We start from the raw sequence: 15,680 nt of genomic DNA, 5'->3' as shown, positions 1-15,680 counted from the left end.
GCCTCCTCCACTGAGGATCTGGAAGTCGGATTGAGTTCAACCTCATTCAATTAAATACTGATGTGTAACTCCTTGGATAATTTAATATCTTCTCCTGCCATCCGTCTCTGCGAGCGCGACAGCTTAATTGCTCCCACGGCTAAATTTAGTCTGGAACTGCTTCCTTCTATGTCTAGAATGGAAGACGATGCTTTTGTTTTGACGACAGCCTTTGATCCGACCTGTCAGTCAAATGACTGACATTCTGGTCTGATAGACGCAAGAGTGAGACTAATGATGGGTGTTTACAACAGAGCACAACTAGCTAGTTTGTTAGCGTGACGTGTTTTTGTAACTAGTTCTTCATTATTTATATAAAGTGTCTGTGTGTTTACCTCGCAATTGAACAAAGATTACTGTTAAATATGTAACAAACTCCTTGTTTTTATTCTAGAAAACACGTCGGTCAATGGAAACGACAGGCCAGACTTGAAAATATTTTTTATTTAACTATTTTATACAATTTTTTTGAGTGAAAAATGTTTTTTTCTTTTTTTTTGAAATTCGATTTTTTTTCTTTTGAAGGATTTTCATTCCAAATATTTTTGGATTGAAAGAACATTTTTTTTTATTGAAGCTATATTTTGGGGATTTAATAATTAAGACACAGATATACAGATATATACGGCCAAAACACAAACAAATAGATTACTTCAAGTTATAAAAACCGTTTGTTTTTCTCTTTGAATTTATTTTCGTTTAAATCTATTTTTATTGAATTTTTTTTGTTGTTGTTGTTGTTAAAGCAACATGTGTTTTTAATTGAAAATATTTTGTAAAGAAGAGACTTTTTTGTTATTGAAGCCATTAATTATATTGTTTATTTTGGGATTGGATAATTAAGACATTAGATTGAAGCATTTATTTTGTGTGAAAATATTTCGAAATATTTAAAAATATTTTGGATTGAAGCAAATTTTGTTGTTGATTGAAAAAATGTATTTAAGTTGTTTTTTTGTTTTTTTAATTAAGTCACTTTTTCTTTTATTATAGCCCCGTTTTTTGGAATTGAATAGTGAAGACTCAAAAGTCCAATACATATTGTGGCTAAAAAACACGAAAAATATTACTTAAATCAAAGAAAATAGTTTATTGAAAATGTTTTTATTTTTATTTAAGCTACTTTTATTTAATTGAAACAACATGTGTTTTAAATTGAAATTATAGTTTATTTATTGAAGCTTTTTATTTTTATTATATTCATAAGGAACTTTTTTGAAATTGAATAAATTCAGACACAGATGGTGAAAATACGAAAAATATAAAGTATTTTATAAAAGAATATTATTTCAGTCGAAGAAAACTGTCAAAATTATTCTTTAATTTTTTATCATAGTCATTTTCGTGGGATTGATAATCTGTATTTTTTAACGAAGAAAGCCTGCGCGCGTATTTATAGAACCCAAGTTATATTAGGTAACTATTTCTTCTCGTCTTCTCCTCCCCCACCGTCAGGCGCCAGCACGTGCGGCGTGCGCGTCCCTGTGCGTCTTATTTTTTGACGTGCACGCCCGTGGTGGTGGTGGGGGGTGAGGGGGGTTTGGATGATGTCATACAGAGCCAGAACAATAGAGCCCACCTCCTCCAGTGTGTGCGTCCACACACACACACACACACACACACACACACACACACACACACACACACACACACACACACACACACACACGCGGCGCAGCTCCCAGTGAAGCACAGCTGAGTGAAGCTCACGCGCTGATGTCATCCCCTCATCTTCTGGCGTCCGTGCTTCACCTCTCGTCCTCAGCACCGACGCGTCAAGAGTGGGTCCGTGACGACACATCTGGAGGAGACATGACGAGGACACAACGAGACTCTTGACGTGAGTGTTTTTTTTGTTGTTGTTCATCTTCTGCGGTTCGGCCTGTTGTTCTGTGTGTGTGTGTGATGATGATGTGTGTGTCATGGTGTGTGTGTGTGTGTGTCTCTGCTGCTGTTGCACATCCGTGACCGTCGTGACACGCCAGGGTTTTTGCATCCCGGCGTCACGCAGTGCGGCGTCTCCGGTGTATCGTTTGTGCGTTAAACCGGTTTAATCGTCTGCGCGTTAATCACGTTCTTGCACCGGTGCGTTTAACAAGTGAAATGATGCTGATGCTGATGCTGAAGCGACACCTAGCGGTGAAGGGACTGAACGCCGTTCATTCATCACCAACAGTAAATAGTCATAGTTATTGCAAGTAAGGAGTTTATTAGTCACGTGACATCGGTGACCAATAACGGTGCAGCTTATGAGTTATTATGAAGAGAAATTAAAGCAACTGTATTGTAAGTAAACTATGTGATAAAACTCGTATAAAATGGGGTTGAATTTGTTTGTGGATTGTTTTCTACGAGTGTTTTAATTAAGGAGTTGTTGCAAAATATTATTAAAAAAGTACATCTCAATATTTTTTATAAGAAACAACGGAAAACGGATTCATACACATTTATTCTTTTCCACATTTGAGAAATGTAAGTTAAGCGCACATGTTTAAAAATAATAATGTAAACTACAATTCATAAAATAAACAATAATGAAAACAAATATAGAAATAAAACATTATTATGATGATGTGTTTGTACACAAACAAAATAGGTATAAATATATCACCAACAATAAACACAAATACAAGAAAATGTAAAATAAAGAAATACATCATTATTAATAATAATAATATAAAGCACACTCATAAATGTACAGGTTAATTTAATTTTCAAATAGAAATATTGTGTTTTTTTATCCTGAAATGAAGACTTCTGATTAGTGGAAATAAATAGTTGTGCTGTTTGTTGGGGTTTGTTTTGTTAACATTAACAGTTTTAAGTATATCTTTTATTTTGCATTGTGATATTTCTAACATAAACATTAATTTTTTCTTTTTTTTCTTCCATGTTTTACTGCTATGCAATGATCTGTTGTGCATTATCACCAAATGCTGTGGTTTTAGTTACATTTATAGCTTCATGGTCTGATTTCAAGTCATGTTTTGAAGAATCTCCGCAGCATTAGTATGTTTTATACTTCTATATTTGCGTTACACAAAAGGATACATTTATTTGGAACGGAACTACACTATGTATCGTTCACACAAGTGACAAAAAATCATAGAAGAAGAGACATCCTATTTGAAATATACCAACATGTAAAAATTAGTCATGAAACTTCTCAACGTTTGTGGAGCCCTAGTCTCGATGAAGCTTTATGGCACAGTGTCCGTATTTCCACAGCCCAATAGATGGCGCTCTCTCCCGTATAAATGAAGGAAAAGACCAGAGCTAAAGTATGTTTATCAAACTAACTTAATCACGTGTATTAATAATATAATCGTATCACTGCTGGTGTTGTTATCACGGCTCGTATAGGAAAGGAATGTTGAGGATTGGAATCAGTAAACTTCACCCGCGACCTTGAGGATAGTAACTCAAGTTTGGTAGAAAAACCTTTGGACTAAAATTATTATTATATTGTGAAACTGTGCTGACGATATAACAGCAAACTAACAGCTCTGTGCTTCAGGAAGGATTTAATCAAGACATGTAAACTCTGTGTTGTTCTCACTTGTACAAGTAAAACGTGTGACTTCAAACCAGATTAAATTAAACTGTTTAAGTAAATTAAAACGTTATTGAGCCTATTGAGCTCTCGCGACTTCATTATCTCTAGCGCCGACGGCATCTTCAGGCAGCGAACTCGCCCGATCGATTAATTCGATTCCAAAAATAACTTTTTTAAAACTTTCATTCGGATCGTTTATTCCCGAGTCGACCGGCGCTAGAAGTGTGATATCCACACGCCAGTCACCGAGCATGACAGTGTGCGCTTTCCTTAAATCCACTCACTTAAATCATCCTTTTTAAAGCTCTCTTTTATCATCCGACCGACGCCTGAAATCTTTTCTCCGAGCAGCTTTTGTCCGCCTCTATTCTTAGCCGTCAATCTTTTTTTGGATTTCGTTTTAAGTCCTCATCTAGCAGAACAATTCAAGGCCCCCGGTTTTTTTCAAATTCGCCACTAAATGGAAAAACGCTTGTGTAAGTAGGAAAGAATTCTTCTTCGCCCTTGAATATCGTGACCGAGAGCAAAGGAAATCGTGAAGTTGCTCTTCGTTGACGTCTCTCGCCTTCGCTTGACGTGGATTCCACATATTCTCGCCGTCATATTTGTGGAGAGACGAAGGGTTTCGCCGTCGGTGATTGGTCGGCTCACGTCGTCGCCTCCATCACTTTCTGTCTGCTGACTGTGGAGGAAACAAGTGATGTGATGGCTCTGACCTCCTCGCTGTTGCCTGCAGTGTGAAGAGACCGAGAAAGAAAACAGCCACTAACACCCGTGACATCATCCCGGGATTTATAGAAAAAAAACAAAACTAATGTTGGCGCATGAACATCCTATGAACATGCACATCCTTGTTTAAGACATGAAGGATATTAAACACATGATTTATCGTCTCTAGGTAAAACCACTTAACCATCACAGGCTTCAAAGCAGTGGGTTAGTGACGGCACTTGCATTTATTTCCATAACGACCATAATGAAGCCAAAAAAAGAAAAATCATTTAAATAAATGAAAAGCATTTATTACATTTTTTTTTGGGGGGGGGGGGTTTTAATTGAAAACGGTGGCACAGTGGTTAGTGGGATTTGCCTCACAGCAGGAGGGTTGCCGGTTTGCTTCCAGGTCGGGAAGGAGGCACAACTTTGTATGTGGAAGAAGTGTATGAGTGTATTTTCTCCCCGTGTTGCGTGGGTTTACTCCGGGCACTCCGGTTTCTTCCCACAGTCAGAAAACTTAGTTAGAGGTTGATTGGGAATTCTGGGAACAGACTGGTGTCCTGTCCAGGGTGTCCCCTGCCTCTAGCCCGAGGAAACTGGGATAGATTCCCCGCGACTCCCATTAGGGAACAAGCGGCACGGAAAATAAATTAATTCATATTTTTGATGGAATTAATCCTTTTATTACTATTTTTGATTGAAGCAACTTCTTAATTTAATTTTTATTATTTCTTTTATTATTTAAATGGTTGCATTTTTTAATTCAAGCAACTTTCTTTGAATAATATAATGTATTTTTAATTTAATTCCTTATTTGTTCATCATAATATTCATTTCCATAACGACTACGAGACTTTTTCAAGGAAGGAACATTTTTTAAAAACGACCTAAAATGAGCCAAGAAGCAGAAATTTTGTTCTTTTTGAAGTTGGTCTTGGTCTCATTTTTGGACTTAAAGCTTTTAAGGTGCCTTGGATCAGGTTAGCTTGAGCCTTTCATAGGCATCTATAGTTCAAATATGGCTTCTTAATCAGGATCTTTGGTTGGGAAATGTTTTTTGTAAGTGTCCATGCACACAGAGTACGGTTCAGACAAAGGATATACTGTAGGTTGTACTTGATACAAACCTCAAGCTTAGCCAACGCCACCACTAGATGTTAGCATACCGTCAGGCTTTAATCTTCCCCGTCGTGTTCGTCTATTCTAGCGGGTACTCAATGTGAACTTCATTGCACGTCAATGGACTCTGGGGGCGTGGCTTCGGGCTGGATAAAACGGGACGCAAATGTACTAAAATGACTGATTTAATCCTCTTTAAATAAGGATGTATATCTGGTAGCAAGACGAGCGTCTCTCACTTGATTGACTGGTGATGAACGTAAGTCCTGAACGACACCTACTGCCAATCATCTAAAAATATCCTGCTGTGTTCAGGTGTGTGACATCTAGTGGTTTGATGTTGCTTAATCCTAATTAAACTCATGAATAATTAAACCAGTGAGTTTACCGCATTTAAAGCGGAATGTTTTATTAATAGTACAACACTGCAGAAAACTGACCAGAAACTGTTTCCTTCAACTGAGAAAAAAATTCTAAACTTAGTAAAATCATGTCACAACACGATCTGGAGCTTGTTATCCATGCATTTGTGTCTTCACGTTTAGATTATTGTAATAGTTTATTTTGGTGTCTAAACAAGAAGGAGCTGTCTCGCCTGCAGTTAATACAAAACTCTAGGGCGAGAATTCGCTCTAGTAGAAGAACTCACATTTCCCCAAACCTTAAAACTCTTCACTGGCTGTCAGTTTCTTTCAGGATTATGAGTCAAGAGAAAAAGTTATTCTTAGACTGAAAAATGGTACGAAGTAAATGAAAAGTTCCTTAATTTATAGGCGTGAGGAATTTGTTTCTGGGATGCACAGAAAGAAAAAAATATTATTATTGTCTTTTAGATGTTTTTTAATTATTTTTAAAGATGGTCAATTCTCAAGAGGTTCATTTTAGCCAAGTTTACTTGAAAAATAAACATGTTTACTAGTAGAAAATGTGTTTAAATGAATGTCAGTCCATGAATACAATACCTACCAGTCTGTGGTGCAAAAAAGTTGGGGACACTTGATTTATAGAATAAAAAAAAGGAAAATAGAGAAGTTGCAATAAGTCAAAATATTAAAAAAAGGATTTAAAAGGGTAAAAATAAAGCATATCAAGTAGCAAGAATGCAAAGGTATATTCATTTAAAAAATCCCTGAAACTAACTGGACCTTTGGTAAGTTAATGCAGTGAAGGGAAATGATTGGTATTTGCTGTGCTGGTATGTTATAATAAATGTAAGTTATTATAAATATATAATAAATATATATATATAATAAGTTATTTAGAAAAGTAACTAAATACAAGTGTCAAGAGTATAATTACATTTTTTAATTAAATACATGGAAAAGAAAGTCAGAGAAAGAAATATTGTAAAAATTAAAACTGTCTTTTCGTTTCAATTTAAACCATAAAGATTCAACGATAAATAAGAATGTGGGGATGGACTTATTTGGGTAAAGGAGCCACAGGGACAATACTGTGAACATGTGTGTCTTTATAATGTCAAACTTAATCGTCTTTAACATTAAACACACGACGGGTCAAACGGGGTGAGCATGAACCGGTGGTGCAGATAAAAATGGCGATTACTATTGTCCCAAACAACCCTAAAAATTTCGGTTAGAATTCGATCCATGTAACACAGAGATATTGCTGAACAAATGAGGTTTTGTTTCAGCTTTTTTACTCAAAGTATAAGTTTTTACAAATTAAGAATATCGCTCTTAGAAAAACCAAACGTGTTGGCCTGAAAAAGTCTGTATAGCTTTGTTGTTATTGTTGTTTTTTTAACTGTTTTCCATCAAGTGGATTCTCCTGTGAGTGAGTAAAGACCACTGGCCACCCTTCAGTGTACAGTGTGTGAAAGAAACGTGATCAGAGTGATAGTGACTTTCACCATGATAAATCTGGGTCAATGTAACCCCCACCCCCCTCCACCACAGGCAAGGCTGAACCAGGGGAAAAAAAGAGACCAGGACAGCATCAGCAGACTCAAGCATGGGGACATTTAAGAACAGTTTGCCTTCTTTCTGGGTCGGTATCGCTGTTGTGTTGGGACTTCTGAAGGCTTCCCCCCCATGTTTGTAACGTGTGGTGTGTAATCTCCCTTCCCTCTGTTCAGTCACCCGAGGTTTCAATCCCCCTGGTTTTCATGTGTTTCTGACCTTAAACTGAGATCACATGGCATAGCAAAGGTTAAAGAAACAACAAATTAAATTACTGACAATTTACAATACTCATTTGTTTTTCAATACTTTTAAAGTGTTATTAACCATTTAAATGTATCTATGAAACTCAAAAGCTTACCAAGTATAATTTTCTAGTCAAAAATCTCTCTTAATATAAAACACAATAACACAGAGTAACATTTTAGTGAGATATATAAACTCGTTTTTTGGATCTTCATCTTGAATATCATGAATTTTTCATCACATCGGCAGATTTTTCGATGCGACAAAAATCTTGTATTCTCTTTTATACTTATTTGAGTTGCATTTGTGAAGTTATACTATTTATTAGGTCGTCAATATTCAAAAATCAAACGGGAAAAAAAATATTATTTACAAAAACTGTTTTGAAAAAAAAAGTAATTCAGGTGCAAGAAAAGCATTTTAGGTATAAATAGAATTAATGGTGTTTGAGCAAATCCTGAAAAAAATCTACTTTTCAAAGTATTGGAAAACGTTAACCAGGTAGCAAAAAGTCAAACAACTCAAAAAATAGAATTTAGTGTCTCGACACTGGGAACGATTGTTGCTAAAACATTTTGAAAAAAATGTTGAATGGACGTAAATACAAAGTACAGTATGAAGTCCTGGATTGGATAATAACAAACAGGATGACATCACATCCTGAAGTTACAAACAACATCTTTTTCTGAGTGAAAAAAAACCTAAACAGGAAACATTATATTAACAAAAAGACGACGTTTATCAATTTTACAAGCTTCTGTCAATTTTCTCACTTCCTGGTCTGACGAGGTAGTTTTGCTTTTTAATTGTCATCAACTCAACCCAGTATCCACTTCTCAAAGAGTGAACTTGATTTAAAAATGTTCAGACGGGCTGAAGCTCGGAAAATAATATAATTATTAATATAAAAGTTTCATACGTGTCAAAAAAAGAAGTGCCAACAAATTGTTAGTTAATGAGCTTTGGGAACTGCAGGATGTGACTTCATCTCGTAGGAAGTGTCGCACACTTTCCGAACATCGGACAATACCCGTAATACCCTACATCGGCTTCTAAACAATTAACGAAAACTACAAAATAAAACAGGAAGTGATTGACTTGACAGACAGATGTGATTCGAATCATGCACCTAATGCTTCAATATAAACAATAACATATTTCCAGGAGAATCATAATAAGACTTCATGACCAAATTTTCAATGACTTTGACCTTCTGTTTATACCACGGCCCACCATATTAAAAACCCAGCCTTCACTCCTCGTAGAAACCCAAGGTTGGGGAATTTCTTGACCGTGTCTGAGCCGCCGTTGTCCATCAGTCGTGAGCTACTCGGTTGCTCGAATCATTTCTCATCAGCAGAAAAGCGTGTTAACTCTAATGACTCCTCTGGGGACGTCAAGGTTGTCAAAGTTCATTTCGTGCAGCGTTTTACAACGGAGCTGTTTAGAAGCGTTCTTCGGGGTCGACGGGGATTTTTTTCAGCACCTAAAGCCGACCCTTGAACAGTATGAATTTAAAATGAGGTGAGAATAAAGAGGCCCTGGTATAAGCAAGCACCTGCATGTTTTGTTGTAATCCTTTGAAGCAAAACGTTCGATTTTCAAACATGTTTTGTTCCCATAAAAACACCCTCTCGGTGACTTTAAAAAAAGAAACAAAACATGAATGTACCTTGTTGTGTTGGACCAAGTGAACTGTTGTGATGTGGTGTCGTGCAACTCATGAATAAATGATCACTGTTGTGGAACGAAAACAGTTATACGCTGTAAATATTTAAAAGGGTCAAAGATGTGCACGCTTTCTTACCATTTATAACTCCATACTCTTTTGAGTCACACAGAACCCTGTTGTTTGCTTTTATTGCTCTTTCAACCATGATTTCATCAAATTTTCAAAGTACAGTGACCAAGATTTTTTTTTTTTACTGTTTGTTTACGTATAAAGTATCAAATAACTGAGCTTGACCTTGGGCCAATTTGGCTTTTTTCATTTTTTTTAAATAGTTAGAAAAAGGGATGTGCTGTTGAAGCTTCATGAAAAAAGTGTCATGTTGTTTAGAGGTCAGTAGGTGTCGCCATCAGTTTAAAGTGGATGTGATGTTTCATTATGAGAGTTGACCGCCATCTAGTGGGCTTTAAAAAAAATAATGACACTACTTCATGAAGCTTCATCCATTCATCACTTCGAAAATTTAAAAAAAAAATTCAGTTTCTTGATTTTCTTTTTCTAGATTTTTTTTAAAATTTAATTTATTTTCTCTGTTGATTTTTTTTTTAGATTTCAGAAAATCATATTTTGAACACTTGGTTGTTTGTGTTCATGTGGTCCAACGGGATCAATTTTTTAAATGTTAAGAATTTTCTTTAGAATTTTCATTTGCATTTTATGTAGATTTTTTGTTCTTGAAATGTCAGAAAATCATATTTGCGCATTTTTTTGTGTGTTCCCATCATCCAACAAAACCTGAACTTTGTTTTTTGGGGGGGCAATTCTATAGACTTTTAGAAGTTTACATTTTTTGAAGTCCTCTTATGAAAATCCGTACTTTTTTGGGGGAATTGTTAGTTTTATTTTTAGACTCTAAATACCAAATCCTCTGCCATTGCCATGAATTAAAGTCAAATTATGACTGTATAGAAGTTTGTTTAAAGCTTATTATGTTTTCTGACTCACCTCTTTTTTGCCTTTTCTCTGGCAGCTTTGCATAAACCCAGATGCCTCCCCTCCCTCTTGACGAGCGCATCGTGGTCATTCAGCGCCCCAAAAACCTCAGCCTATGCGAGACCTCCCCCCAGGCTGTCCCGCCGCACTCCTCACACATTTCCTCATCTTCCAATGGACAAGTGGCCCATGCTGCTCATTTCCGCGCACCATCGTCCCACTTCTACTCACCCGCGGCCAAATCTCTCGGTTCGGAATGTAAGCGGAGGTCCCTCCGTGCCCAGAGAGTCCCGGCTGAGCCACTGGTCCTCCCCACCGGGGACAGGCACACACCTAGCCACTGCCACAGCAATGGGACTGTGACGCTAGCTCCACGGCTCCCGTCCCACACGCATAATATTGATATCAGGGTAACGGTGGACAGGGGAGGTCGAGTCAGGGGATTCAGCAACTCGCTCGGGCGCAGTGGGAGCGGGAAGCCTGGAAGGGAAAGACCCACTTACTCGCAATTAGACCAAGGACCGAGTGAAAGGAGAAGTGTATCGGCTGGGAGACCATCCGGGGGGGAGATCAGGTCGCAGAGAAGCCGATGCAGTCAGCCGCTGTCTCCTCCGTCGGCGGTTCTGCAGTTCGTCCCCTCGCAGCAGTACAGGTCGTGGACGGACAAGGAAAAAGAGAACGCGGGTTTCGTCAACAGGGGCGAGAACGAATTTGCCTCCCTGAGTCACAGGAAGAAACCGGGAACATCTTATCAAAGCCATAACTCTCACGGTCTTCCCTTCACCCAGACCTCACTTCCCGTCCCACATGCTGCCATCCTAAACTCTAGCTACCCCTCGCCACCAAAACCACCCCTGTCCCATGTCCCCGTAGCATTTCAGAGCCTCGACCAAACCCGTCCTTCTCGTAGCAGGGATCAGCGTCCGCACATTCTCCATGGTCTGCCTTTGTCCCCGTGTTCCTCTAACACAGGGCGCTTCCCCAGCCCGGACCACACCTGCACGGTGGACTGCAGCAGCCCGCTCGGGTGCGGCTGCTGGAGGCTGGTGAGATGCAAAAGCGGTAAGAGTCACTCGGCAAGCTACCGCGGAGGAAGCTCTTTCAACAAACATTCCTGTTCTCGCAACGCTGCGTCGGTGAAGGGAGGCAAAGAGATGGGCCTGAGGAACCTGGGCGGGTGTCTCTCCACCACCTCCACCACCAACACCTCCTCCTCCAACAGCACTATGTCCGACTGCCGAGCCACTCTCTTCAAACCTCTACGCTGTGCCTCCTGCTCGGGAGATGCCGGTAACTTCGAGAGCCCCGCGGTCCTTCGCAAGCGACTTGTCGGAGGATGCCTTCCGTGCACGCCCCTCTCCTCCTCCGCCCCTCTCCAGGCGATACAAAGCTGTGTGACGGGCTGCAACCCCAAAGCATCCCAGACCAGCAGCTCCACCTGTAGCTACTGTAGCAGTGACCCGATAGTGGTGACCTTTAACCCTCACAGAGCCAAGCCCCCTGGCAGGGCGTCCACTCATCCGATGGGGTTCTTCCAAGCGGACGATGACGACTACAGCGTAAGAACTATCTGGCCCGAAGAACTGGCGAAGAAGATGAGCCAGTCGGAAGCCCAGAAGAATCACTGCGCGGGGATCGGCATGGGAGTCGGGAAAACGTCGGCCATCCAGGCCCCAAACGGCAACAGTTTCTTGCTGGATTGTCAGAACCTCCAGCATTACATCCCGCCGCAGATCACCGATCACGCGGGTCGAAGGCGGCTCCAACAGGGCAAAATGGCCGCCCTGGATTTCATGGGCCGCAAGTCCGGTTACAGCGACGGCCGCAGCTCGCTACAGAGGCTTCTGAATAAATCCGAGCATTCGGGAGCCGCCAACGCTCACGAGCAAAACAGAGAGGTGTCATATCATCGCCGTTCCCCCTCTCCGGGCCCCGCCTCGCCCCCGTCACCTGTATCGTTCTCGCCGCCGCCGTCTGCTCCGAGCACACTCATCAAGCCCAAACCCTGGCAGAGAGACCGGGAGGGAGGTCATTCTCTGCCCTCGGCTCAGTCTCTACACTTGGCTCTGAACTCTCTCAACAGAGATCGGGACGAAGAGAAGAGTCGAAGTAAGAACCCTTTATCACACGAGTGTCCAGCATGTAACCAGGGCCGCTTTTCCCCGGAAACAAAATGTTATATTGGTTTGATATTGGACGGTGTGTCATCGGGGTCCCCAACTTTTTAGGACGGCGGAAGTCGGTATTAAATTCACACACCGACCTTCAGACAGGAACAGTATGACGTATAGAGTTTTTGTTCATTTTCATTAGTTTACAGGTTTATTTTTGAGTCAACTTGACTTAATAAAGCATATTGACGCATCAAGCATAACATACTAATGTTAGCTTAGCATCTTTTTTTTCTTCTTTTTTTTTAAAGACACCTTTCAGACAGTAAAAATAAATAGGTCCCTGGACAGGGGGTCTGGGACCACTGCTCTACAGTACATATAAGGCGCTCTCGTGGGAGCTGATTTACCAAACTTTATAAGTCAATAATATATTAAATATCTTCCGGATAAATTAAATTCAATTATCCAACCACATTTTTTGTGTAGTTTTGAAGTGATTCAATATCCATCATTTAACACTTATCTCAGGATCAAGGTGACCCAAATGCCTGAAAACAAAAGTGTTTTTTGTATCCCTTTTGTTTTCTCTGGGTCAAGGTCAACGACCTCCACCACTGCATATGTATCCCTGGAAGCCAGGGAGGCCGTTCACCTTGACCCAGAAACAACACAAGGGATACCACAGACACTTTTGTTTTCGGGCATTCGGGTCACCTTGAACCCTGAGATAAAACAAGGGTTAAATCATACAAGCAAAAATGATAACCATCATTTCCGGGCCTCCTTCTGTGTTTCAATAGATTTAGTTGTGAATATGTTAAGAAAGTTGAAGGTTATGAATAAATGCTGAAACTAAGAATTTAAGTTATATTTAGGAGTGAAAATTGTACAACATTTAATAGTAATATTTTAATGAACGAAACGTTCATTAAAATATTACTATTAAATGTTCTTGCATATTTCTTCAAAAGGACACCAAATATGTTGCTAATAAAAACCGACCTTGTGATGTTGGGATTGAAATGAAGTAGTTACTACAAAAAAATTAATAAACTATTTCATTAATTTCTTTCTTTTTAAAAAGAGTTTTTGAAAAAGTTTCATCATAAGAAAGTCATTTAAAAGTTAAAGTTTTATGACCATCAAAGTTAGTAGTTCAGGAATTATTACAAAATATTAAAAAAAGGTTTTGCATCACAATGTTGTTTTTTTTAATACTAAATAATATTGTTTAAAAATAAAAACTAATCAGTGGAGCAAATTGAGTCCTACATTTTAATGGGCCAACATTTTTAATTTGTTATTTTCACATTGAATCTTGTTTTAAAGATCAGAACACGATTTAAAGTGAATTTATTCATAATCAACTCAAGAGGAAAAACATGGTGAATGAAAACTCATGCCTTATACATGTCACGTAGATCTTTATTCCATCTTCCCTCCATGTTTTTCCAGTGCACCTCTCACTGCCGCTCTCCTCCTCCCTGCCGGCGTCGCTCTCCGACGAGTCGCTGATGACTCCGGATGCCGAGAACGCAGTGGTCAGTGCGATCCTGCCTTTCCTCTATCTGGGCAACGAGAGAGACGCCCAAGACCTGGACCTGCTGAGGCACCTCAACGTGGGCTACGTGGTCAACGTGACCACCCATCTGCCGATCTACCACGTCAAGGCGGGGCTGAGATACAAGCGACTGCCGGCCACTGATAACAGCAAACAGAATCTCCGACAGTACTTTGAGGAGGTTTTTGAGTTTATAGGTGAGTCTGCAATTTTAGGGACTTTCGTTTTTGTCTTACTAAACAGAACCTTGCATAAAAATGAGAATAAATTAGTTGTATGTCATGAACATACGTTCAAACGCTTTGGTCTATTTATCTAAATGTAAAAACAAAGCCATGTGAGATTAAATGTTAAATCTTTATCTAAATCTTAAGTATGTATCCTACTTTTATGAGTACATGGAACTTCAAATGAAGGATTCGAGAGGAGTTGCTAACACAGACGAAATATTTATATCAACAAAAAGTCGATTTATTCATTTATTTCTGGGGTCACTTTGTTTTCATTCCCGCCTCCTTTGGTGGAACTTGATTTGAGCACAAAAGATTGAGGAGACAAGATGAACATAAAACATATATTGTATATATTCAAAAACATTTTGTTCTTAAAATCCCTCATTTAGAGCTTAATTTAAAATGGGGAAAAATTGTAAATGTTGGACAATATTGACAACAAATGCACGTCACCCCTGAATGATGTTACTATACTAACACATTTTCTTTTAAAACATTTCAAAAAGGTATTTTCATGCCTTATTCTTCAAATAATGTGTAATAACTCCTTAATTAAAGCTCCAACACACAACAAATTCATGTCACTGATCAATAACATCCATATGATAGAACTATACTGGTGCGTTTTTCAAATTTTTCTGTGTAACATTTGTAAGTAAAAAGAAACTTTTAAAGAAATTACAATCTATAAATAGAATTTCGTAGTGCACCAAGTTTATGTCACTTATGTATTAATAGCCTCCTTGTAATGTTGACGTTGTAATTAAGCGGTTATTCCAAAATATTGCATGAAAATATCTGTCGAAAAAGATAAGAGTAAAAAAATTGGGTGTTCAGGTGAATATGGTACATTAATCTTCAAATAACTTGTGGTATTTTATCGTTTTTTATCTCCACAGAGGAGGCATATCAGAGTGGAAAGGGGGTGCTGGTGCATTGCCAGGCAGGCGTTTCCCGCTCGGCCACCATCGTCATCGCCTATCTAATGAAGCACACACTCATGACAATGACGGACGCTTACAAATACGTGCGCAGCCGCCGGCCAGTGGTGTCGCCCAACCTCAACTTCATGGGCCAGCTGCTGGAGTTCGAGCGTGACCTCAACTCCGGGCTGACCCCTCGTATCCTGATGCCTAAACTGAGCGGCGTGGAAACGCAGGTGTGAGCGCGCTCGTGCGGATGGGAAAAAAAACAAACAAAATCGATTGTTTCACGCAGTTTGATGTTCATCCAGTGAAGAATAATGTGCCAATATTTGTACAGAAGTTGTGTTACTTTTACTCTGATGCCTCTTTTCCCCTCTTTTTTGTACCCTCACAGTGGAGTGTGTGTCAAATATGGAAGTGTATCGCTGCCGTCAGAATATTGAGTGGTCGGATTTAACGTTTCAAATGTTTACAAGTCTTTTTTTAATTAATTTAATTCAATAATTTATATATTGAAAGGTTCGATTTGTTTATATTTTAAAATAAGATTTAAAATATTTAAAACATAATCTTTTTACACATAAA

General features: G+C 39.0%; 1 protein-coding gene across 2 annotated transcripts; it reads left to right on the top strand.

Moving 5' to 3' along the window:
* The first annotated feature begins 1,681 nt into the window (after positions 1 to 1,681).
* On the top strand, positions 1,682 to 15,541 carry LOC148066092 (uncharacterized). Of its 2 annotated transcripts, none has more exons than XM_087808272.1 (4): positions 1,682 to 1,879; positions 10,299 to 12,370; positions 13,831 to 14,133; positions 15,069 to 15,541. In XM_087808272.1, exons 2-4 carry the CDS (start codon positions 10,315 to 10,317, stop codon positions 15,332 to 15,334), a joined length of 2,625 nt encoding a protein of 874 aa, XP_087664398.1. In that variant the 5' UTR covers positions 1,682 to 1,879; positions 10,299 to 10,314; the 3' UTR covers positions 15,335 to 15,541. The 2 variants fall into 2 exon arrangements, with proteins under 2 accessions (XP_087664398.1, XP_087664397.1); XM_087808271.1 differs by lacking the exon at positions 1,682 to 1,879 and adding an exon at positions 7,230 to 7,441.
* Positions 15,542 to 15,680: the final 139 nt, after the last annotated feature.

Source organism: Callionymus lyra, chromosome 14 (assembly GCF_982586985.1).
Source record: "Callionymus lyra chromosome 14, fCalLyr1.hap1.1, whole genome shotgun sequence".
NCBI classification, from domain to species: Eukaryota; Metazoa; Chordata; class Actinopteri; order Syngnathiformes; family Callionymidae; genus Callionymus; species Callionymus lyra.
Note: the sequence above shows the minus strand (reverse complement) of the source record. Positions and strands in the feature narration are given on the sequence as shown.

Coding starts and splice junctions, on each gene's coding strand:
- LOC148066092 (XM_087808272.1), top strand. CDS start 10,315: ATGCCTCCCCTCCCTCTTGACGAGCGCATCGTGGTCATTCAGCGCCCC. Junction 12,371..13,830: donor GGACGAAGAGAAGAGTCGAA/GTAAGAACCCTT, acceptor ATGTTTTTCCAG/TGCACCTCTCACTGCCGCTC. Junction 14,134..15,068: donor GGAGGTTTTTGAGTTTATAG/GTGAGTCTGCAA, acceptor TTATCTCCACAG/AGGAGGCATATCAGAGTGGA.